General features: G+C 39.7%; 1 protein-coding gene across 1 annotated transcript; it reads left to right on the plus strand.

Annotated features, from left to right (window-relative positions):
- Positions 1–969: 969 nt before the first annotated feature.
- LOC148424065 (A-kinase anchor protein 11-like) lies at positions 970–25,905 on the plus strand. Its single transcript, XM_088415498.1, has 13 exons — positions 970–1,067; positions 1,167–1,260; positions 2,919–3,005; positions 4,690–4,800; positions 4,995–5,048; positions 5,472–5,603; positions 5,731–5,989; positions 6,669–10,812; positions 13,517–13,645; positions 15,907–15,993; positions 20,246–20,292; positions 21,360–21,559; positions 23,240–25,905. Exons 3-13 carry the CDS (start codon positions 2,943–2,945, stop codon positions 23,423–23,425), a joined length of 5,412 nt encoding a protein of 1,803 aa, XP_088271624.1. The 5' UTR covers positions 970–1,067; positions 1,167–1,260; positions 2,919–2,942; the 3' UTR covers positions 23,426–25,905.

Genomic DNA, 25,905 nt, shown 5'->3' on the forward strand with positions numbered 1-25,905 from the left:
AGCACAGAACCTCCCCCCCCCCCCCTTTTTTTTTTTGCTTGTGCTTGGTGGTTGTGTATGTGTATTTTTTGTGTTCACAAGTGCATTTTATTTTATGAAACGATGACTGTAAATGGCACTGGAAAGAAACATTTCAGTCAAATCTGAGAAGTGTGTAGATTCAAAATATATTCAATCAGAAGTTAAGAAAATGTCTATGCTATTGTAGGTCATAGTTATTTCAAATACCACGAGTCAGGCACAGAGTTAAAAGTAATTAATATCAGCAAAAGAAATAACCTATACAAGTATCATACATTATATTGAAAATTATGTTTAGGAGCATAAATAGTCTAAACTCTACATAAGTGTTGAATGTTTAAGTAAGGGAAAACCAAAATGTAACAATTATTTGTGCGAGAAACAGTTGTAGGATATGTCAGGAAGCAAAATCAAAGTAATTTTTCGAACGATGCTTAAATTGTAACTACAGAAGTGAAAACGGAAGAGCCGTTTGGCTAACGGACCGATGAGGTACCATCCACAGTACTGAAGGACTGTAAATGAAGGACCCGCAAAAAAAAAAAAAAAAAGGTTAAATGCCTACTTGTGCAACGCAAAAAAATGTTGCATTGTTAAAGGCTAACAATCAGCTTTGAGCTATAGCTTTTTCTTCAACCCTTATAATACACAAAACATGTAAATCATCACAAGTCCCTTTTGCCAATATGAATGTCTGTAAAACTGGAAAAAAATGATAAAACGCTGCAAAATTTGAATTGAGCAATTATGTAATGGCCTCAGTGAATAAAAAATGTGTGCAAAAGATTTAAAATTGTAAGATCATATCAAATCCGACTTAAATTTATTACTGATACTACTGAATCCGCGTTTTTCTTGCGTGTGACGTATCCGTGCTGTTTATCGGCATTCGATTGGCGATGTCTCAAAGAACTGTCGTTTCTTTTCAGACAGTACTGCGAAGGGAATGGGGAGTTGGGTTGCGTTTACGGAAATTGGTAAAACTTCAAACGACTTCTCGTGCATGATGTTAAAAACGCCGATGGCACGTTTCGGATCCAAATTACGTTTGTGTCCCTTTACGATGATGACATAATTTCGTTGCTCTCATAATTTGCTCTGCGGAGGCGAATTAACACATTGTTCTGTTTGCGTTCTTCTTTAAGGGAAAATGACCCAACTCATTTTCTGTCCGCGAATGGTGCACAGTGGTAAGCGTCTCCACTGCTGGTAGTCTAACAACACCACCCAGCATCAGAGGTAAATAAAACGTAAACATGTGCGTGGCGATGTTTTTCATCACATGTAGCGATCGTTTACGGTTTTATGGGCACCTCAAGCGTTGACGTTTGTCTGCTTATTTGTCGCTAGTTGCGGCGTTTGGGTGACATCACGGCGTTCGATAACTGCGGCCTGTTATTATCTCTGCTAGCTCACTTGATTGACAGTCTGACAACAATCACTCGTCACATTGAAAAAAAAATAAATGATGTGGGTGTTTTGGTGCAACCATATCAGAGTAATTTTAGTTATTTATAGTTATTTATCAACGTCCGTGCTCGTGTTTATTGCCAAGCGGACAATCGCATCAGCATCCACAGTCAGTTTGAGGCCACAGGGTGTAACATTAGCTATTTTCGCCTTACATTTTTAATTGAAGCTTATTAATTAATACAACGTTCAGTTCAGTCCACTTCATGCAAGGAAAACTAACTAAGAGCCTGCTCTTTTCCTTTTTGTTATGAATACAATGTAAATACAAGCAAATGCAGTCATTTTGGCAAACGAAACCAAATAATTTGTTTTAAAATGGTATTACTGTACTCCCTATCTTTATGTCTGTGTGTACGTGTGTTTTTAATGAACCACGTTAATCGCGGGGGACCTTCCCATCGTATACAGGAAGAAAAATCCTCGCCACGAAGGCCTTGTGAATGTGTGTTTTTTTTTTTTTTTTTTAATAGACTTTACATGATCAGGATTTCTGGTTCTAATCACTGAGAAGTGAGTTAAAAGGTTATTACGATCCGAACATACTTACTACTGTAAATACAAGGGTTGGACTCCAGTTAGTGGTCATTCAAATTGATGTGTGTTCGCCAATAAAATCAAATGATGAATCAGAATTTAGGAATCAAGTGAGTGGAAATCCTAACATATTGTCAGCAGGAATGGTTGAATGAATGTTTGCAAACTGAGGCATTCAACCGGACAGACAAACCCTCCTAGGTGAGCGTAACACTGCCTTGCTGTTGATTTAAAACTTTACTGGGCCAGTGTACAGCAAGAGATTCTGGAGCAGAAATGGGCAGACTGTCAGCACTGACGGATGTTTGTTTGCTGCAATTTTTACTTCCATTCATTATAATATGGAATCACTCTGCGCCGCTTGGCTGACTATATGCTGTTAAGTGTGTGTGAACTGCCTCATTTAAGTTCACAGTTACAACTCTCGGCAGCATTACTGGGAATGTCATTGTTTGTGCTCCTTTTCAGGGTCCTGGTTAAAAATAATATGAAACATGCTAGTGAACATGTTTTCATTTATCAGTAGAAGGACAAATTTGGTTGACGGACTGATTTACAATTTTCTGCATGAAAAGATGAGAGGATGAGAGGATTTCATCTGTGAAGCCCTTTGAGACTTAGGTGATTCAGGGCTATATAAATAAAATTTGATTGATTGCTTGATTGATGAGAGGATCGACGTTGACTTGACAACCCAGCAAAAAAAATGTAATGTGCCCCCCCTCTTTTCTGGGGGTTAAAATAAGTAAAACTAGAGAAGAAAACCTGTTTGTAGTTGCGTAGACCACAACGCAGACAGTCTTTGCACACAATAAAATATTTTCAAAAAGAATGTTGATTGATGGTCACAGCTTCATTTTAGTCCTCTGAAGAACATGTTGTGTTCACAGGTGAGCGGCCTTCCCTTGGTCGCCATGGATGCTTGCGCGCGCATTCGAGGAGCATCAATAAAGTCCAGATCTTCTGTCAGAAAAGAGGTGAGCGTGGTAAATCAGTTTATGAAACATCGCAGATTTGGGTTTTAGGAAAAGTCGGTGACACAAAACTATACTTACCTTTGAAGTAGTGTTACTGATGCTACCAACACTTTAGTGCCAAACCTCACAGTATTTGTGTGCATCCTTTTGGAGGGTAAGTAAAGCATGGTCATATTAGATGATGTGTAGTTTGCATTAATTTATCATTAGTTTCACATTAACACGAAGTGACGGTATGATACACATGAATTGTCACATGAATTGTCTGCAACAAGCAGTGGCTGGCAAGATTGGTTAATTATTGTATACAACTTAAAAGAAGATGTTTTAAACCCAATAGTAATATAGTAATATAAACACTAAAAAAATATAAATATATAACAATGATAAAAACATAAAACACAACTCTGCTTTTATGTGAAAGTTAGTTTGTTCAACGCATACTACACTATCACTCATAACGAGTTCCTGTCTGGCCACCCTATCATAGGTCATTTTACAGGAATGTGCTGTTTTTTTTCTTTCTTTTATTGTTTTTTACTATAAAACAATGTAAGTAAGACTGGCCTACAACCAGTTCAATTCAGACCTGTCTAATTGAAAATGTGTGGCGCATTATGACACAAAATATGAAAACAGAAGCTCCAGAGAGAGCTTCCATTGCCCTCAGAATTGCGCCAAATGCATTGTGCGCAATAGAAACTGGGTTTGGAAACAGAAATTTCGAAAACTTTTCAAATTTCGCAAAAACATTGAGGTGGTTTATGAGCTGTGTCGAAATAGAAGTATTTCGCAAAAGTATAGCGGGAATGCTTTATTTCCCCCGCATATTTACATCATGCTTGGGAAGTCTCAGGACAACATCCATGTTATCTTTAATCGTAGAAGTTTTGCAACCAACTCTGGCCATCTATCCTTCATAAACAAATCTCTCACTTGATCTTTGTATGTGCATATTTGTGTGTTTGACTGACTTTTCTTCCTATTTGTCTGGTTCTGGTGCAAAATAGGAAGCATACGTTTTATTTTCCATCCCTTTGGCGCCGGTGTGCCTGGTTTGGTTCGAGTTTAGACTGGCCTTTCAGTAGGCTTGTTCAAATCTTTCAGCACGGTGGTGCAGTGTTGCACACGCACACCTGTACAGGCTGTGCGCGAGCGCCTCAGAAGAGAAACAATCTGAAGTGGAAATAGAATAGAAGAATAGAAACACCTACAAATCAGAATTGGTCTTGTTTGAATTTGTAAAAATATAGCTTTTGATATTAAGAAACTAATGCAAACACAGTTTCTCTTTTTTGAGTGTTGAACAATGAGTGTTGTTATAAGGAAAGATGATGGAATACTGGGGCGGAAAAATGACAATGCCTTAGCATTTTTGGAGCGCGATCCAGGTGGGTCATTCTGCCAGAAATCACACACAAAAAAAAAGATAATAATTAACCTGTCCATCTCAGCATTGGACAAATAAAACTTAATTTATTCATTATATTTATTGTAATCAGGAATAATTCTGATGTGCTATTTACCTGTACATTTACCTTACATTCCCACTTACTGTACCTAGTCTCTGGAGGTAAATAAAGTAAATGAACCCTGCGTGCACACTATCTGGACTTATTACCTAATACTTCTAATTTGATCCCCTGTTTACTTCTGATCCATGACCATCCACTTATGTGTGCAGACTGTGCGTGACAATGGAGCACAGTTTGCCAAGAGCCTCTTGCGGAGCAGAAAGGATCTTTGCAATATCAACCTGGATGTCCCCTCCAGAGACATCACAAGAGTGACAGAGGTTTGTCTCATGCAAGCATGCAAACGTACATGCTCTACATACGTTGATTATGTACAAAAGCAAACAATTGTTTATTTTAATCAACCAGTATTTGTTATGGGGTATTTTAAAGCATCTGAAGTGGAAAATTCAGTAAAGAGGGGGGCCACTTGTCACCTAGCTACTAACATGAACCATTTTATATCTCCTTTCAGATTCATTTTGTGTGTCTTCCTGGTCAGAATGAAGGTGATGATGCTGTTGATCAGGTACTTTTAAACTTTCTTAAAATTGATAATCACCAACTACTCTGCCCGTGGAAGCCACCCTTTTCTAAGTAGACCCCGAGTTCGAGCTAATTTCAATACACACAAGTTGCTGTGAAGTTGCATCCGAGTTTAAGTAGCATGATCTGCCAAATTATGTTCTTTAAAATACGACAATTATTTGACTGTGGAACTCTGTCTGTCACATATTGGCACAGATTTGTTCATATCTTACCTTTTCTGGCTTCTCTATAAAATGTGAATAAATACTGGGTTTTCTTGTTATGACTCTGATGCAGCAATTTCACATGATGTCTATATGAAAGGGGGCGACTAGTTGAAACATTGTGTGATGCATGTGCATGGTTTGCACATGACAGTCACTGGATCCATTATGCAACTATGTATTCTATGCTTTTTTTTGAGGCCCTAAAGTCCCTTCCGGCTGGGCTGTGTGAAATGCTCAGGACCTTCCACATCCAAGGTCTGAGGAATAATGAAGTTCAGCTGTTCAAAGACCTGCCCAGATTGACAGATCACAAGGACACTGGGCCTCAAGTAAGTTGAAAAAAGTGATCCTGTAATCAAACCGCTTATCACTGCTTGAAAAATAACCACGTCCAATACCATCCCATTTTCAAAATTGTTAATAAGTTTTTTTTCCCCCTGAACCTTCAACACACAGTGTTGGGTAAAGGCCATGTGTGTGCTACGCAACAACCCCGGTGGTGGTGGGCAACCCTCGGCTAGCGTCGCATCATTGACAGGCCTACTTGGGTGCTACATCACTGGCGTCCGCTATGCTCTAGAGCTGCAAAACCACCACAGGGGTGAGGCGAGGCAGTCGGAGGAAGACGATACCAACCAGTCCATCTCATCCATTGAAGATGACTTTGTCACTGCGGTAGAGAATCTCGAGGATGACGAAATTGGAGAGAACCCATGTAAGGTTTAATGCTTAGGTGAATTTAGAACCTTTTATATAAAGATGCTTTTGATCTCGGCAGCTCGCTGCACAATTTCTTCATCTAGTGGCCCAGGGTCTTTATTTACTCAAACGCAAAGGAACATTAAATTATAACGTTTAAATATATTAAACTAATGTTTTTTTTTTTCCTGCCAAATAAATTATCCTTTGAAATATATGTATCTATCCATTTTTCTGCACAGTGCAGCAAACCTCCACATAGTCATGCTTCAGCTCTTGCTAATCCACACATGTAAGAAATTGCTTTTTTTCCCACCTGTTTAACCCTACAGCTGTAGAGTTTATTTCAGAATTTTTACTGAAATCAATAGATATAACGAGACTCTCGTCACATCTGTTGTACTGTACTCTGGTATGACCCGTCGGGCATATGATAACAGCATCACTGCTTCTAATTTCAGCTTTACACATGCCACATTTGCTCTATAGTCAGTAGTGTGTGTTGTTCTCTAGATGGCACTGCAGCTCTTTGAAGTGTGTGTAGTGCGTTATGAAACACAAGTTTCGCGGAACACAAGTTACACTGAAATAGTTTGTAAAGATTGGGAAAATAGTGGATTTATTATTGTCATATTATTTTGTCTTACCTCTTTTTTTCTTTTTCTTCCTTTTCTGACTGCTTTGAACACCTGAAGGTTATCGGCCTCTCAAAAGACGTGACGTGGCATCACAGACAGTCCCTGCCCACAAGAGACGAAAGGAAATAACTCGGTCCCACACTATAACCAGCTCGTCTTCAAAAAAATATGCAGCCAAACACAAGCCAGGCCCAGAGGTTTCTGTTACAGTCCAGAGGTCTTCAGGCATGGACACTCAGTGGACCTATTGCAGTCCAGGAGCTCGTCTGTCCTCGCCAACAGTTCAAATCAGTGAATCTGAGGAGTCAGACTGCTCCAGCCCAAGCCCTATAATTTTCCTGGATGAGGTCGGCTACCAGAAGAGCATGCTGGCCAAATTGGACATCCCTCAGGTGCCAGGAGGTCCCAGAGAAAGGGTGGAAGACTCTGACTCGGAAGTGAGTGAATTCTTTGACAGTTTTGACCAGTTTGATGACCTGGAAGACTTCAGTACAGAGAGTGGCACTCTAATGCTGCCAGTGGATGACAATGCCACAACCACAAAGACTAAAACCGCAGAATTGACCACTGGTGGCTCAGCTTCTAAATTTGTCTCCAAAGGCTGCTCAACAAAGGGGATGTATCCTCATTGTTTTGATCAACCAATTCTTCCAGCCAATGTGAAAAAGCCCACTCCCCTTAAGCCAGGCTCCCCCTATGGACCTCACTCTGAGATGCCTGACTCCCCACGCCCAGTACAGAGTCCCTCTGAAGATAATGGTGGTCCACTCTTCAGCCCTGTCAACTCCTCTGCCTTTAGCCCCCTGGTAGAATCAACTGGGGTGCTGGAATATTTCTGGAAGAAAAATGAGGATGGGAGCGACAGCAATGAGTTACGGAAACCTCGCGATCTATGCTCTCTGTACAAGACCTACTCTGACTTTGCCAGCAGTCTCTCCAAAGAAATTCTTGGATCTGTCTGCGGCTACCAATCCGCGTTAGATATTAATGACAACAAGAATCTCAGTTGTGTTTGCCACAAGGAATTCACTAACACCTCGGGCTACACGATGAAACTGTCAGAAATCCAGGAGACTGTAACAGTTGCCAAGTTACAGAAGACATCCCAGTCCTTGAAGGATGGTATCCAGAGGTTTGCTGCGGACCTTGTAGAAATGAGCCTGGGCAGCGCTTTGCGGGACCTCCAAAAAGGTGTGTCTACTTGTACCACCACTTTGTGTCACCTGGCTGCTCGACTCACCTCCTCAGTATTTCAAATGGCCTTCCAGGAGATTGGCATGCGGCAGGCTTTTGTCTTGAAGGAGCGAGCAGTGAATGGGTTAGCAAACTTCTTGGTTGGGGAGGCGGTATCTGGTGCGCTGAAAGAATTCTTGAATGTGAAAAAGCAGATTTTCCAGAGCACAGTAACACAGTTTGCGACAGATTTAGCTGAAGAGTTGGTATTCGAAGGTATTATGGAGGTGTGTCAGTTCTCTCACCCTTCTACACCTCTAACTCCAAGTGATTGGTCTTTTGGCCAGGGGCATGAAGAAGGAGAAGATGAGGAAGAGGAAGTGGTTACTTCCTATGCTTCAGACCTGTCCGAATCAGTTATCCAGGAGGCGTTCATCGAGCTTTCTCAGGCTGAAAGTACCTTTACTAGCCAAGCAGCCATCAGTGTTTCTCCAGACAACATTTGTTATGTTAGTGCAGACAATATGAGTGCTCACACCTGCAGCACATTTGCTAACCAACAACTTTCCAATGCAACCTCAGTGGATGTTCCAGGGACCTCAGGAGAGGGTCCCCTCTGCACAGTAAAGGAAGCTATTTTCACTGTGTCAGGGATGGCCAGCTGTATCCCAGTGCCCCAAGCAGGCCAAGCAATCACATGTCTAAAGGATCCTGAATACCAGCACGGTTCCAGCCGAACAGATACCTCCCAGTCCAGTCCTAAAAGAATAACAGTATTTGCCTCTGATAACACTACATGTACAGAAACACATATTTACAGCCATGAAACTCAAATGCTAACCCCTGGAAAAGACTGCACCCTGGGAAAGTTTCCATTCCAAAACTTTTCTGGTAATATGGCGGACATAATAGTGACTGAAGCCTCTGAGCTTGTAAGTTCCTCTAAAATGAAGAAAGGTTTGGATGGATGTCCTGCTTTCCTTGCAAAACCAGTCCTGGGCCAAAGAGATACTCTGAATGTGCCAAATGCAGAGATTGGCGGGCAAAAGAAAATGTCTCATTCTGTGGATGATGCAACTGCAAACTCTGGTCAAAAATCTGGTCGGACACCCGGCACTCCTCCGTCTACCCCCCAGCAGCCAAGTGAAGTATCCAAGGAGAAACAAATAAAACAGTTCTCCAAAAAGTTAAAAACCAAGTTGGCCAAGGAATTTTCCCCAGCCACCCCTCCTCCAACACCACACAATCACCCAGAGACTGGCCTTGGGCCAACAGAAAACAGTCCAGAGGCAGACAAAACAGAGTTTATGTTAAAATTGATGAGATCACTTTCTGAAGAGGTAGATTGCAATGAGGATGAAGAGGAAGAAGAACTGCCAGAAGACCCCAGTGGAAGTTGCACCAACAAAACAGTCGATTCAGAAGGTGTCCCCCAGCAAGTGAGACATTTATCATCTCGCCGGCTGTCCAACAAGGAAGCTTTCCATTATGCAGAGCAGTTGGCTTGTCATATAGTCTCAATGGCAACAGAGATAGACATTCTGGAAGTGGGTGATGAAGGTGGGGAACTTGCTGATCCAGGTGAGAAAAGGCAAGACAGTGTGGCTCATTTCTCAGAGCAAACTTTGAACACGTTGTGGGTGTATGCTGGGGAGGTAGCTGGGGAAGTAATCAATGACGTGAAGAGGATGGTAACCTCTTTCCAACATTGCTCCCAACACGGTTCTCCCAGAAGAAAGAGTGGAGACCATCCATGCTTGGGTTGTTTGTATCACCACCAACATCACTTTCCAAGTGGCACAGATCAGAACAGGGAATGGAGGGTGGAGAAAGTGACCGAGCAACTGTCCAAGAATATCCTGTCCTCTGTTTTCCGCCCACCTATCCCATTGTTGAGTAGTTCCAGCTCGGGATTGTCTTCAACATATCCCAGCTGTGAGAGTGTGACAGATGAATATGCCGGCTATATCATTAGGGTACTAAAAAAGGAGGGTGGCAATCAGGAGTTGGTCTTAGATCAGTATGCTAGTCGTCTAGCTTACAGGTCTATCAAACAAGGTTTGGCTCATGCGAGTCGCAAGATTAAACAAAGATCCTCCAGCGCTCGTCTTCGTCCCTCAAAGTCGTTACCAGATGAATGGAAGGCATTTGGTAATGACGCCTCACTATCCAAAGACATTGTGGAATCAGTGGTTTGTCCTTCATGTGACGATGCACAGTGTAGTTGCAAAGAAAAACGGGGCCATAGGAACTGTGTTGATCTGGTAAATTTTGCAGAATCTTTAGCGTACAGTATCACTTGTGATGTCACCCGAACACTTCGTATGTCGTCTGTACGACTCCCCAAATCTCTCACCGACTCTTGTCTTTATAAGAAATCAAAACTTGAAAACATGACAGAGAGCATCATTAGGAACTCATTCTCTTGCCCTCTACTTTCCAAGGATAGTAAACCTAGACATTACCACAGCACGGGAAGCTTGCTTGATGGTGGCCATAACAGTAGGATGATGCAGGTCATCGAGCACTACGCAAAAAAAATAGTTGAGGATACTCTAAAAATTAGCCTGGCTTCAGTAGGGCATTCATTCCAAGATCATCAGAGGACTCCCGGCCCAGACAGACACTCACATGCTCACAGGCTGTCTGAAGTGATGATGCCGGATTCCGTCCAGGGACAGAAGACCTGCCGTTACTGTCAGGCTCTGGATTGCTCTTATTGCACCAAACTGAGTCGCCATTTCCACCAGTCTATACTGCAGAGAAGGAGAAAGGGCTCAGAGTATCATACTAGACCAGAGCACCTCCAAGGGCTCGAGATTCCTAAAATTCATATCGACCTGGAACACAGATCGGCATTTGCAGAGCAAATGGTGTCTACGGCGATGGAAAATGCCAAAAGGGAGTTAAGCAACACAAGCCTTAACGCAGACAGCGGCATTGGTCATGATGGAACCAGCTACGCAGAAAGCCTCACTGCTGAGATTATGACCTCTGTACTAAACGTCTGCCAAGCGTCCAGTGTAAGGTACAAACAAGAAGACATCAGTATATTTATGCATGTTCTGCCTGTCTATATAACTAATGTTTATGAAGCATTTGAGGGTCCTACCTCCCTTGCAACAAAACTGTAACAATAATACCCCTCCAAGTTAAAATCAGTCAAAATACAAAGTATGGTTGAATTGCGTGGTTCTCTGAAAGTATGGTCCAGGAAGGTCACATGATCGCCCGAAAATGAACTTTTTCAAAACATAATATACTGTAAACTCACTTTTTTCCCCCAAGTATGAGTGTGCATTATAAATGGAAAATGAGAAATTCTTCTTTTCTTTTAACCCATTTAAGCCCAAATTGTTCCTGGACATGAAAACATCCCAACCATATGCCATTGGTAACCATTTGAAATAATCAAGAACTTTAAAAAAAAAAAAAAAAAAAGTGAAATAGTTGATCAAAAGGTGTGTTTTTTGACCTGTCACAACAATGTAATTACTGATTGTGCAAAAACACCAAACTAATTTGAGTACGTGCAAATGCATATATCATCTTAAAGATCATGTATACGAAAAATCTTTGTTTTATGTTTATTTTAACATATTTTACTATCCTTTTGTTTGGGAGCTTTGAGTCTGTCATCTACCTCTCGAAGCGCAACCACAAAGTAAACAGCTCTGCTAATGTGACAATATTTTCTAAACATGTGACGTTGCACACATTTCATCTACATTTTTTAATGTTTCAGTACATCATAAAAAATGATTGAAAAATCATTTATAGAGCTTCATAAATAGAATTTTCTTTACAGTCACTTTTGTGACCGATGTGTTGAAATGGGTTCATCCAACACCATCCGTCAGCCACATAAGACAAGTTTTGACGCACAGATGTGCATTTTTATATCGGCCGTATTCTTACTTACAATAATTACTGTTATGTACAAGCAAGAAGATTGATGTCAGTTGGCTATTAGCAGCCTGTGCCTGTTGCAACTAACAGCAGCTTGTGTTAGCTGAGGTTGTTACACATTAGTTTCAATTAAAGAAGCGAGCAGACAGAACCAATGTCCGAGTCCATCGTTTTTCACACACAGGAATATTACTAAAACGGAGGGGAAACGGAGCTGATTCATTTAAGAGTAGCAAGGTATGGAGCTGTGTACGCCGGTTAGAGAACATTGAAATGTATTCCTTTTGATTCGTTTATTAATTGTGATGTTTTGGCATGTACATACAGTCATAAACTTGGAACACAGATGGTGCGCAACGTTGGGTGGCAAAATGACCTCAAGCCGTGTCGCGAGGAAAAGGAAAAAGAACTGCTTCGAGTACATTCAACATTACACTGACCATTCGCTGTGTCGGATGTCTGAACAACAAATACTGTATATCTTACATATATATCTTATGAATATGAACTCTAGAAAATATGAAGAATTTACAAAGATGAGATTTCCTCTTATTTTGGTATAGTTTTTACACTGTTGGCACACTGTTGGTATATACGCAATAACATAGAAAATACCAGAATTTGACCCTAAAATTAAAGGTGCGTCTTAGAGACCGGTGCACCCTATATACATGCTATGTTACAGTATGTTCTCAATCAAATCTTCCTGCAATATCCCGTGAACACAGTTTACTCAGCCCTTTGCAAGCGATTGTTTTCATTGCACTGACCATGAAACACCTATTTTAACCCCTAACAATTATTTTTGTACTTCGAACAGTTTCACTACTTTTCTATAAAGATATTCAGATTTTAAAGAAGTTACAAACGACCAATTATTTGTTGAAAATTACCTCCGAATGGTCAACATTGGCCATCATGTTACTCTCGAGGCAGGGTAAGTCCAATCCAATGACCAGCATTCGCTTTGCAAATGCGTCATACCTGCAGCTGAACTCCGTGTCTCATCCTGCTGATTCACACACAGAATACATTGAAGAAATAGTGCATGCAACTAATGTGAAAAAAAAAAGAATTTTATTTCTGGCTTTTCCTGTATAACTGCACTATGCTCGACACAAAGTTCATTTAACCACTGTAGAATAAACAAGTATTTTAAAAATGTTTATCATCTTTGCATAAACATGCAATATTGGAAGTAGTAAAACCAGGTGACTGATTCTTAAAAGAAATTGTATTCTTAAGGGAAAGGTATTGCCTCTCGACGTGGATCAAGCCTTTGAGCATCCAACCGGATAATACTTAGTGAGAACCACCCAAATGACCACTTCAATCTGCACGAATTTTAATGTATTCTGGAGAAATTGTCTGTTTGTTTTTTTGGTGGGGGGTATGGCCTTTTTGGGGTTTGGTTTTTGTGATGTGCTTCAAAAAAGGGTTAGGGTTAGTAACATTATAATTAACATAATTAACATTATGAACAGATGTCATATGTACTGTAGAAGCTAATTTGAAGGTCCTAATCATCGCACATTGACAAATGCTTTTAAAAAAATGGTAGCCAGGAGATACTCATTCTGTGTTGTTTTTATTTTTTGTCACATTGCGACAATCAAGCATGGCTGTCCCATGATTCATTTTTCCAAAACTCATAAACAAGTAGTCCTCATGGTCCTCCAGATTAATCAAGGGGTTTTCATATTTATCTTAATTCCTCTTAATTTCTGCTTTAAAAATTCATCATCGGTAATCACATACTGTATATTGCAATTTTGACATTTGTCTTTTGACACCTTCTGAAATTACTCTATTTTTGCGTGTAGCTCTCCAGGTAGGGAAGCAACAGAGTCCACTGTGTCCCAGCAGTTGAGTGTCGGAGACGATAGTGTGGGCAGCTGGTCTAACCTTAGCTTTGAGGATGACAACAGCAGCTTCCTTCACCTCAGTGACAGGTATACATCCTGCATCATGTACAGCATTACAGTACATAACATATACTCCATAGTATGTCTATTATATATTTGCCTGTCTGCCGACAGTAGAATTTCTGCCAAAGGTTTTCATTCAATCGTCATTGAATTAAATGGTGAAACCAAAATGAATCCATACTAGAGATTTGAATAAAGCTGCTATTCCTTTGAATTTTTCTCCCTCCTGTCTAGTTTTAAGTTTTACTCGCAGGGTTGTCAAACTCATGTTAGCTCAGGAGCTACAGTATTTGGAGGATAGTCTATTCTCAATTGGGTTGGACTGGTAAAATTATGGTATGTAACTCGAAAGTAATTAGTGCCACTTATATATGGATTTTTGCTATGCGTGCCGGACTGTCATGTTAAAATTTATTTATAAAGCACTTTTAAAAACAACTTCAAAGTGCTGATCAAAATGCTGTACAGTTACTAAAACGCAAATTATAAAACACAAATATAGCAAACACAGCAATAAACTCAATTTAGACTAAAATCAATATAGAACAAAAGAGAAGGTCAAACAGACATCCAATACTGACTCTTAATTCCAAGCGGTGGTCAAATGTAAAGATGTTCTTATAAAATATATTATTTTAAAAATAAAGTAAAATAACTGGTTCACAAGCTATCCCAACAACATTTTTCCTTAAATTGCATTACATGAATGGCAAATTTCTATGATCTTTATTCCAGTTGTTCATAAAATACATATTTGGTACAGAACACACAATAAGATGAACTAAAAATAAATTAAATTCTAGTGAAAGAGAAAATGGCCCAATCAAAATATGTGCTCGTACAACTTCTTGTCAAGGACTACAGTGAAGTGCAAAGAAAGAAAAACGGAATAAAATGGTGCTGTAGTGTCTCATTTTGGACACTGGGTGGTACCCACATAATGACAGAAAAATTGGAAAACTCATGAAGAATAAGTCATGGTGTCACATCAAATACAGAAGCCCTGTGTGCTAACTTCTTTGGTGTAAATAAAGTAAATTATTATCACCAGTAGACCTTCAAGTAGAAAGGTGGAAAACTAACCTTTGCTTTCTAAGTACACTTTATTTAACTTAAAAAAACGTTATGAAGCTGTACTTGTAAGGCACTTAAGTAGTTCAGAAATGTGATCTTAGGTGGGAAAACTGCAATGAATGTAAATTCCAAAGAGAGATTTTGGTATCTGGTCAATCTTGTGTATCCATCCTTTGACATGTTCTCACACCAGTTGCCAATTTCTAACGTATTTATTTTTTCCCCAAAAATGAGGGTATATCTCTGTGGAAGTAAGTCTGACAATGAGATCCTTTCCCAAGATAACGAAGGAGCACAGTGGAGGACAGTGTCTTGACTGTCAAGGAGGCTGAGTTAATGTATCATAATATTTTCTAAAGGTGTGTCTTAAAGGAGTGCTTTTGTCTCTTCAGGCACTGTTTCTGCAGGAACAAAGTCCATTGCCATGTGTGATTCATTAGAATCCCTTTAATAGCCCGTTGTGACCATTTCCGCTTAGCAGATGAAACGACTTAAGGGAAAATACGAATCATCCTCAAAGGGTGTTGGAGCATGTTGATGAACTAAAGGAACAGTTTCCCACCATGTGATCCACTCTAACCACGTACATAAAATAAGTAGATTCTTCTATCCGCGGATTCCTGCATTTGCTCCTGGTTCTCTCCTGGCCTTGGAAGGTATTTATGGATAGGACACAAGTGGATTATACCATAAGACTAATTTCAACAGTTGTCCAATAGGGCTGTTGGCTGTGTTATAACCTCCTGACGTTTGCACAAAAGAAGTGACAGTCCCACTCCCAGCCAGTAGTTATTTCACCCTTTTAAGTACATAACTTTCAGTAATTTTGATGTCTTCAGTAAGACTCTAAACTGTAAGTAATCATGAAAATAGACAAAACTTGTTAAACAAAGGAGGTTTGTCCAAATGCATGGAGTAGATACGAAGCTCGTCCTCATCGGATGTGTTTTATTTGCTGCAACAGGCAATCAAGGCTATTGATTTTTGAGAATAGTTGTTTTGAACATGCAACTTTTTGTTCAAATATAAATAAAAGCTGAGAAATATAAATATTTTCAGGCTTGACCATATATAACATATATTCAGTATAAAACAAATACACATAAAATGTATAAGCACATTTCGGACCAAGCAGTTCTGCATTTTGCAAAGTGTACTACTGTTTAAACAATACAACCTAGTTTTTTCTGACAGTGGCCTTCTCTCTCTAGCAGCAATGGGAACAGCAGCAGCTGGAGCAGTCTTGGCTTGGAGGGGGAGCCCTTTGAGGAACACATGTCATCCTCGCCTTCAGATAGGTCAGTAACCCTGCAAACTTTTTTGCCCCGAGATTTAGTTTTCCAGCAGCTCCCATCCCGTGATATAAAATTATTATCGCCTCTTTTGCATTTATATCAACAAACAATATTTTAGTCATATTACAGTTTTGTAAAGAAAGTTAAGTGAACAGCATGAATGAAAATACACATCTGGGCTATATCACTCACATGTTAAGATAAGTCTTCTTTACTTAGGATTTCAGAAGTCAAATGAGACTCTCTGAGTATCTGTTGCCTGTCAAGCCACTGTGACTTTGTCAAAGGCCAAACAGTCTGAGGAAGCAGGGCAATGCTACAAAATAAAATGTAGTATATCAGGTAACATGTGAAACCAACAGATTTTTAGTGCGTTATTTGGAAATTCCTCCCGGAAGCAAGCTTGTGACAACAATGTGCTACTTGATCATCTCTCCCTCCCAGAATGAGCCGCATTTGATGTAAATGATACTTTGTTCTTTTTTTCTCGATTGATGTTCTTTTATTCAGCTGAGTTTCTGAGAAATGTTTGAACTAGTGATGTTACACACAATACGTGGTTCCAATGTCTCATTGTATCCTGTGGAACATCTTGTGACGTCTTGCTCGGAGCAGATGCTCGACACCTGTTGAGCGCTCGTGGCAGTCATTGTACACCCCTAAAGTAAAATAGAATGTTTAAGATTGAAGTATTAAGAGCTTTTTGCCAAATTGCTTTTTAAGTATGATTTGAATTAACAAATCGCTCGTAAATACCTGAGCAAAGTACGCTGGGGTGCCTTCCTTCATGACAAAGAGAGATGGTGTTATTGTAAACAATGGGCACATTGCTAAGTGTATGTTTACTCTTAGTGGCTCTCAGCCAGGAAATGCAAGTTAGAAGTTAAGCAATTGCTGGGCTGTGTTTCTTATATATATGGAAGATGACTTGAGCTCACGTCAATTTTGTTTTATTGAACCATGAATCTGAATGCATTCAGACCAATGACTTCTGGAAAGGGCTGTTTGGTTTACAATTATGTGTTTGCGCCCTTGTCTATGTTTTCTCCATGTGCAGCCTACAGGCAATGTGGCGCGCCTGTCACAACGCCTACTGCCCCCTGTTCTAGACATTGTGGTGTACGTTTAGTATTGTTTATACGTACATGTAAGCTTGTTTGTCTTATTTGGAAGAATGCGATTGAATTGAAGACTTTACTATGTAGATTTTGGGCTGGTGTTTTTTTTTTTTTTTTAATTTAGCCATGTGAAGTGTAATTGCAATAAATTAGTAATTTTCTTTCTTTTTTTCTTTTCACACACTTTGATGCACTTGGTTATGTTTTTCAGTTTTACTCTAAGCTTTTCAGGTTTAGGTATACAATTTTTATAGATAATATTCTTATTTATACGAAGACAGTAGGCGGTCCATGCTACTGACTGACTTTAAATGGGCAAGCAAAAAATTGTAAAATGACCACTTGTGCTGATTTAATCTAAATCACAAGAATAAATCGTCTGCCTATACACTACCACACATAAAATTGTGCTTGTAATTTCATTGAAAATTAACATGTAAACATTTTAACAACACTGTAAAATAACATGCAAACATTTTAACATTACAGTTTGGAAAAAAAATAAGTGACCCCTTGAATTAATTGGTCAACAGCTCAGCAAGATTCCTGGGATGTCTTGTGTGAGTGTGTCTCATGAGGTCATGTTTGGTCATGTTTGCATGGCGGGTTTAATGCCAGCATGTTCTTATGAACGAGCGTACAATAAGTTATAAATGGATACAGTATTTTTTTTAGTTGTTTCCACTTGTCTATTCGCGTCATCATCACTGTTTGGGTGCCATAAAAACAATCTCGGTTTTCTCAGGCAACCTCTTGTCGTGTCTTTGCCTGCAGGCTCCATCAACAAAAAAGTGGTTAACAACTGTATTAGAGGAGATTGTTAGCAAAATATTTAGATACAGTTACGGTGACAAACTAATGGGAAAAAAATAGAAACAAATCGCCCACAGATGCATGAATAACCTCATTGCCCTTTGCTGTAGATTTAACAAAGTTTGCAGCTCAGCAATATTCTGAGAAGGGAATCCCACATACACTGTTTTGATGATGTTTGTAGACAACACCAAAATAGCTCTCGGGCGTTTCCCTTTTTGGTTTACTGTGCGCTATTTTTATACTCATCAACCCTTCACACCCTTTGGATTGAGGCATTAGGCTGAGAGTCAACTCACCACAGGATCATGCATTTGCATTTTTCACATTGTTACTGCAAAGTGATAGGATAGTAGAACAGGGATGTATCTTTCAGATCAAACTTCCCCAAAGTGAACATTGCCCTGTTTTCTGTGCATTTTCACACATAAAAGCAGCATAGATGTGTCCCAATCGATCAGCGTCTGGGGTGAGGGGAAAAATGGCAGCGAACGCTATTAAGACAAAGCAGTATTAGTTTTGAATGTTCAACTTAAAAGCTGAAAGCCTTATTTCTTTTCCTTCATCCCAGTTACACATTTGATGCAACCTCAGAAACCATGAAAAATGCAATTTGATTTTTGGATTCAGTTTTGAAAGAGGGATTTTGACGTGTCACCCCTCGAAACTCTCATACCTCAATTGTAATCCAGTGTTTTTACTTTAGCAAAGCCTCATCTTTTAAACTATTGACAGGCTCACTGACAGTTTGATTGCATACTGCAGCGACATTCTCACGCAAGCAAGACTCACTACTACTTTTTCTCTTTTACATATGGCCCATCATGGCCATCACACATCTTCTTTTTTTCCTCTTCAATATCCGACGTTATAGACTGATGTCTTTCCCTTCAAACTAATTCCAGATGTTGCTTGATTTGCTTCTGGTAACTCAAGCCAGTCGGGTAATCATAGCAACGGCAGCCATGTAGCCTTTTAGGCCACATTTTAGCTTCAGCTGTGTTTGTTGGGAATTTCAAACACTCTAATGTGCATCAGCTTTTTCAGTCATGTGAACAATTTCATTGAAGTACCTTCTGTCCAAGTTTAGGATCATCTTTTTTCACCAATCCCATTGTTTTGCCCCAATTTACACAGATCTGGTCCTGATGCCATTGTCAGCCAGCGAGCCAATTGTTCGGGTCTTGTATATGTTAGGCACACAGTCATTATAGCGATTCATATTAGAAACCAATTAAAAAGGAACTTAACGGTTAAATTCACATATACTTTTGCATTTCCGTCATAGCAGAATTAGAACTGCTTCCTGCTTTCGGAAGAATTGTGGAAAATTTAGTCAGACCTTTGTGAGCTGAGCATGTCTGGAAACTCGTTTCTAGTGTTACAATTTGGGACTTAGAACATTCCTTGATGGGTTTTTTTTCCATTTTAATTTGATAAACAATGATTAGGAAAAAAATGCTCCTGTATTTAATAACAATAGGTGCGCAGAGAAACAAAACAACGCAAGTACTGTACTCAGTCGCTTTCAGCAGTTTACCATTTACTGGGTTGGACAGCAACCATAGACCGACTCATTTAGTGTACCAAACAGCAATGACCAGTAGTGAGCACATTGCAGGGAATTATTTTGTAATTTTTGACAAATCCAAACTCTCCATTTCAATAGCATTTAGCATTAGCTAAAGTAATAACTCAACCATCAGCCAGAATGACGATCAATTAAAATTGTGTTAGTTTCTGATGAAAATATATTGTATAGTTGATATTTAACAAAATTGTCGTGTTCTGGTTTTTGTTCTGGTGAGCTGAAATTAGGGTCCATGTGTTTAACTGTCGGGGCCTGTTAACACTTCATAATCTTAATGCTAATAAATAAAGACAGACAGACAGGAAAATGTCAGAGTTTGACCTAAAGACACGGAGGCAGAGTAACAGAAAACCCTGTAGTCGAAAAACAAATTTAATTGTGAAAGATGCCTTTTGTCACTGACCAGCTTTCTGCCAAACCACAAATCCATCTGATCAATGTTTGTCGAACAGTTATAACACTGAACAGTGCACAACTTATATGACAACTATATGACACTTAAAATCAAACCGACAAATTAACCAGCTGACTCACAAGCAGGTTTGATGTATTTTTCTCTGACAAAATCAAGTGGTTTGAGGATTTTCAGAATTGAGAAATCAACTTCTTCTTCTTAAACATTACCATAAGTGAAGTCAAAACAGGAAAGTTACTGGAAAAATGTTGCAGTCAGGATGACGACTTGATCGCAACCGGTTTGTAATCTCATTTATCCTTGTGACTTATCCAACAGTGACCATACAGATGACAAAGAAACAGAGGTCAAAGAGGAATCCAGTGGTAAGAGTCCTTAAACTCCACCTTTAGATTCACCTCATTCATTTATACATTAGTCATTGTAACATAAAAGCGGCACGGATAAATGAGTAGGCAAAGCCCTAATCGGAGTCTAGTTTACCCTCACCACTCACTGACATCCGCGTTCGAGCTCAGCTGTGCACGTCAGCCTGCCATGCTGTCTGAGTGTGTCATAGCAGGGGATTTTACCACCCCCGTAGTACTAGTCAGCCGTATTGACGTTCATTCATCGTCTACACTCACTCCCCGCACATTCACTCATTATTATGTCTGTGTCCGCCAAATTAATAGGTTTGTCTCCTCTTCTGAAAGCCCCAATTCACTGTTTGAATGCAAACCCCTGTAGAACCTAAATTTGGATTAGAAAAATGTCCTCTAATGGCAACGCTAGACGTTGCTTCCCGCTGCTTGTAGCAACAGTGCTTCTGTATTTTTATTTTTTTTCATTTAAGATGATGTTGTTTTTTAATGTTATCGAGCATTCCATTTCCTTGTATGTGAATTGCAAATTTTAAATATAACTGCCTTGACTTGAAATGACTCCAAGAACAGTTAAGTGCTATTTCAGAGTTTTGCTCAAACCTCAAAGCATGTTTACTCACATTAGTGTACTAAAATGTGGTTTGATTTTAGGAGAAGTACTTTATGGTTTGCGAAAGAACCAAAACAAGCATTTCTTCTAATCCCACCGTCCCTCAAATAGTAAACTACTGGGCCTATGTAAACAGTTTGGTACAGAAACAGCAATACCTATAGATGCACATAAACAGTCTCTCCAAATGAATGAGGATATTTCGAGTCCTGCCACATGTTGTAAACAGGTTCACTGTGCACTATTAAAGATGACCTTACCTTATGAGGAGACGGCGTCTTTAACGATGAGGAGTCTTTTAGTAGACTGATGTTGTCATTGCATGCATCATTTGTTCCAGTCTCCATTTTTTGAATCCCATGAACAGGGGATCTTTATTTTGTTTTAATCTCCACTTTCATGTGAGGTAAATGTTATTAAAGTCCTTTCATTAACTTGAAGTTTCGCCGTTTTGCAGGAACTCTGTGTGTGGACGCAACACAGGTGCAAGCCTCTAGGACGCTGTTGGTTATCCTGAACACGGACATCCGTGAACTCAGACGGAGCTCTCAACACGTTACCCCAGACCCCCAATTGAGAAGTTTGCTGCAGTGGGCGGCAGCCTCCATCGCCGGTGTCCCCCTGGTCCAACTGAATCCTGACAAGGAGCTCCAGCAGGTAATATAGAAAAATTTAGGTTGTTTCATGTAATATTACTCTTCTATCTAAAGCAGCTATTGTTTACCTGATGTTCACATAAGATATACTGTAATATGTTCTTATAAGAGTAGCAGTGGGGTGGCACTGCATCCTGTCAAGAAACCTCATTGCAAAAACAATACACCCGTGGTGATGTCTCTTAAAGCTCAAGAAGCATTGCTCTTGCAACCAGTAGTATTGTCAGGTTGACATTTACACGTTCACCTTACCACTGATTTCTATTTGTATTTTTTTGACAAATCTATCCATTAGTTACTTTTGTATATGTTTCCATCTGCTGTATTTTGATTTTAATAGAGTGACCATTTCACCTCACTCTTTTTGAAGTCTGCGATGGTGTGATTGTCAGCTTTCGCACATGGCCGTCTTTTTTCCCCACTTAAATCCAGGCACAACCCGAAACATTTTTGTTTTTTTTTTTGTTTTTTTTTTTGGGGGGGTTTGACACGCTGGAGAGACTATGTGTTTTGGTTGGCCTGGGAACGCCTGGGGATCTCCCCGGAAGAGCTGGACAAGGTGGCTGGGGAGAGGGAAGTCTGGGCTTGGCTGCTAAAGCTGCTGCTCCCATGACCCTACTTCAAATGAGCGGTAGAAATGGATGCATTTCCATTATCAGATAATCAAGTAATCGCCGTGCCTGTCCCCTTTTTTTTTTCTTAAAGATTTTACTAGGGTTGAACGTGAGTTGGAGTGTACTTATTATTTGTTATCTTATGATTCATTAGACAACACCAAAATTTGCCTATGATTAACAATTGCCTTTAACCTTAGCACGCCACCAATTACAATTGTCAACAAACACTAACTTCCTACGAGTTCACACATACATAATGCTATATATACATTACACATTTAATAGTGTTTTTAAAATGACTTACTTAAAGTGACTTCAATATAACAATATTCCATGACTAACTTGAGAGTAAGGCGCCTCTTTGCCACTTCAAGGCCAAAAATTTACTGTTCTTACTTAGTCTTCTTTTTGTTGAGCACACAGGCCATGTTTTGCGTTTGACTGCCCCCTAGTGGTTAAAATTTTAATACCTAAATCGAAGCCAATTTAGATTGCAGGGACAGGTTATATTCTCGGATAATACTGTACAGCCTGAGTGCTTTTTGAGAGTTTTTCTTTTATTTTGGGTAGGTCCACGTGCTAATATCGTCTTTAATAAAAGCCTGCTAATTACTCACTAAATGTTTATTTAAATAGTATCAGCCATTTAACCACTAGATTGTGCACCAAGAAAAATTAAGGAGCCATATGTCAAGATTGTCTTTGCATTTTTTTTTCCTAAGCACTGCTGTGGTATGCCTTTTTTACGCTGCAATAATTGTATTTTTGTCATGCTTTTAAACAGAAAATGATCCCAAACATGTGAAATCCCCGGTTTTTGGGGGCCTTTCTCACCTGCTGCCATTGCAACACTGCATACATTAGCATGAAAATAATGACGCCAACACGGTTCCGTCGAAACTTCAAGGAGGTTATTTTTAGTCAACCTATTTTTAAAGTGACTTACCCGACTTGGTCTACTCCCCCCAATTTAAGCTGCCAATGACATCGAGTAATACTATGGCATACAGTGGCAAAGTGTTTGAATTTTAGTGAGTGAGGTGAAACTGTTGTTGTGCTTTCAGCTTCCAGCTGTGGTCCAAAGGCTGCGTGAGAGGAATTGGAGAGTGGGAGATCTGCTGCACTTCCTTTTGCGCTACTGTGAGGAAAGCCAATCACATGTTCAGCCTCAGTCCTTGGAGGAAACGTCCCACTCGGGCAGAGAGTGTCACCGCCTCCCCCTCTTCAAGTGGTTGCTGGAGCACACCTAAGCCTCTTGGTAGTGTTTCTCTGAAGTGTTGTAACTTTCCTTTTCCACTAGAGGGCACTGTCAGCTGATTGAGACCCTTGGATGATGTATTATTTTGCCACTGTTTGATTGTTCCAGTATTTTTGCACATGTTTATTTAACAAATGATCTCACACCTCACACTTTCCTAAAAAGGAAGGAGAGCGACCCATCCCATTTGTTCCTGGCGCGACGATTTAAAAACTAAGAGATCAAGTGTACGTGTGTGCGTGCGTGTGTGTGTGTTTTTTTGTTTGGGGATCCCCATGGCTGCCAGGCCAATGAGGTCATCGGATTCACAGCTCACCTTGGCGACATTGCTGTTTCCACATGTAAGAGGAACACACACGAACTACAGGAACACCACACCCTTATATTATCAGAGAACAGGCATCTTGAAAACGTGTATTTCTTTCCATGAAGTATTCTATTGTTGGATCACTTCCTCTACTTTCATTCACGGATCATTTTAACATGCTCAAAACCCATCACTTTATAAACATTTATGTTTACCCACTTTTGGGGTTTGGTGGGGTGTGTCAAACATCACGCACTGATTTCATAATTCCGGAATACCCTGAACACACAGATAGTCATGCTACTGTTACGGCTTTGATACTACCTCCCAAGTCCTCAATTTCCATGTTATTACTCAGCATTAATGAGGAGCTGATCACAATCCTAGCAACAGAGTGATAAATAGTTTCCTTTTTGTCCTCCAATATTAGTGCTCCTGTTTGTTTGTTTTTTCCTTAAAATGATTTACCTTGCAACAACTTCGAAATTTAAATTGAGTGTGTATTGATTAGGGATGGGCCTCCCTTCAGTTTATAAAATGGGAGAATCTCTTTTGAAGTTGACACAAGTTTGAGCAAACACTGAGACTTCTGTACACCCCAATCTAAGCTTCTGTAGCTCTCAAACGTTTTGAAATGGCAATTAAATACTCTCGCTCTCGATATTACAGTAAACCAGTTGAAATAATTTGGTAAATTGACTTTTCAAGGACTGTCCATAACCATCAAAACTTGTGAGACATTGTTTAGGTGGAAGAAAAGACTTTTTACTACTATTTACTTGAGATTTGTTTACATGCTTGGACTCTTATTTTGAACCACAAATTGAATGAAAAACTCTTGTAAATGCTTGGACTTTAGACAACATTCACGTCAAACTCAGACCTCTTTAGACAGCAACCATATTTAGCCTAGAGCAGTGGTCCCCAACCACCGGTCCGTGGATCAACTGGTACCGGCCGGCGTGGGCTGCACCCGAAATAATGTTTTGGGGATGATTTAGTTTCACAGTTCATACGTTTGTGCTTGATCTTTGTTTTTTTTTTTTCTGCACCATCTCTGGCCGCTGTTGATATTACATACATAGTGAGACCGTTGACCGGTCCGTGGTGATAAAAAGGTCGGGGACCACTGGCCTAGAGTAGGTCAATTTTTATAAGTTCCTGTTGATGGCAAGGAGAACTTCTTCAGACAACAAACTGAGATGGAAATCAACACTTTAGACTTCAGCTAGATTTACCTAGCCTCAATTACTTTCAGACCAAATTTCACACACTCACTCCTTTGTAAGGGTAATTTAAAAAGGTACATGATCATGCCCATCCCTGGAGTGAATGATCTTTACCAGGTAGATCAAGACAATAGAGTTTCAAGACTAATAAGCTGAAATGAGTCAATGGCATTTATGTTGTGAACCTCACCTCACATTGGCTCGATAAAAAATAAGCATGGGTAGTCCAAGTTGTCATAATTGTGAAAGACGTATTGACGTATAACGTGGCACTTCTAACCACACACTCAGGATGAATAGATAAGTCATTTCATGGAGGCAAAACCACAACTTCCCCAATGAATTTCATCTGCGTGCACTGGAACAACGCAACTACTTAGATGCACTTTAAATGAGCTACGACAGATGGGCAACCTGTGGGCCTTATCTGGCTCCTCAGAACATTTGATACATCCCGCCACGCAATTCTGAAAACAGGAAACCTCAAAATCCCATATCATTTAACCCACACATCGCTGTAGGGCAGGTCGGCCTCATAGGGACCATTGCTTAACAGGAAATACTGTACTTTATATACACACAAACACACTATTAATATATATATATATATATATATATATATATATATATATATATATATATATATATATATATATATATATATATATATATATATAGCGCAGCTCGGTTGCATAGGATAGTATTGTTTTGCGAGAAAATATGAAACTCATTTGTACATGATCTTTTTGCCAAAAAGCGCAGACATGTTTCTATTTAAACATTTATGAAGACACTGTAATATAAGGCTCGCTTTGCATCATCGTTTGTCGTCACCCGCATGGCTTGAGCTTTTATTCTGAAAGCGCCATGCCTTCTCTTCAACTCTGTAGGCTGCAGACCAAAATGGTCTATATATATATATATATATGTATATAT

This window comes from Hippichthys cyanospilos, chromosome 5 (genome assembly GCF_059441005.1).
Source record: "Hippichthys cyanospilos isolate Australia breed blue-spotted pipefish chromosome 5, RoL_Hcya_1.0, whole genome shotgun sequence".
Lineage (NCBI taxonomy): Eukaryota > Metazoa > Chordata > Actinopteri > Syngnathiformes > Syngnathidae > Hippichthys > Hippichthys cyanospilos.

Bases quoted from the DNA above. Each gene is read 5' to 3' on its own strand.
- LOC148424065 (XM_088415498.1), top strand. From the start codon at position 2,943: ATGGATGCTTGCGCGCGCATTCGAGGAGCATCAATAAAGTCCAGATCT. The intron at 3,006-4,689 runs GTGAGCGTGGTA...TTATGTGTGCAG, and splicing joins GATCTTCTGTCAGAAAAGAG to ACTGTGCGTGACAATGGAGC. The intron at 5,049-5,471 runs GTACTTTTAAAC...CTTTTTTTTGAG, and splicing joins GTGATGATGCTGTTGATCAG to GCCCTAAAGTCCCTTCCGGC.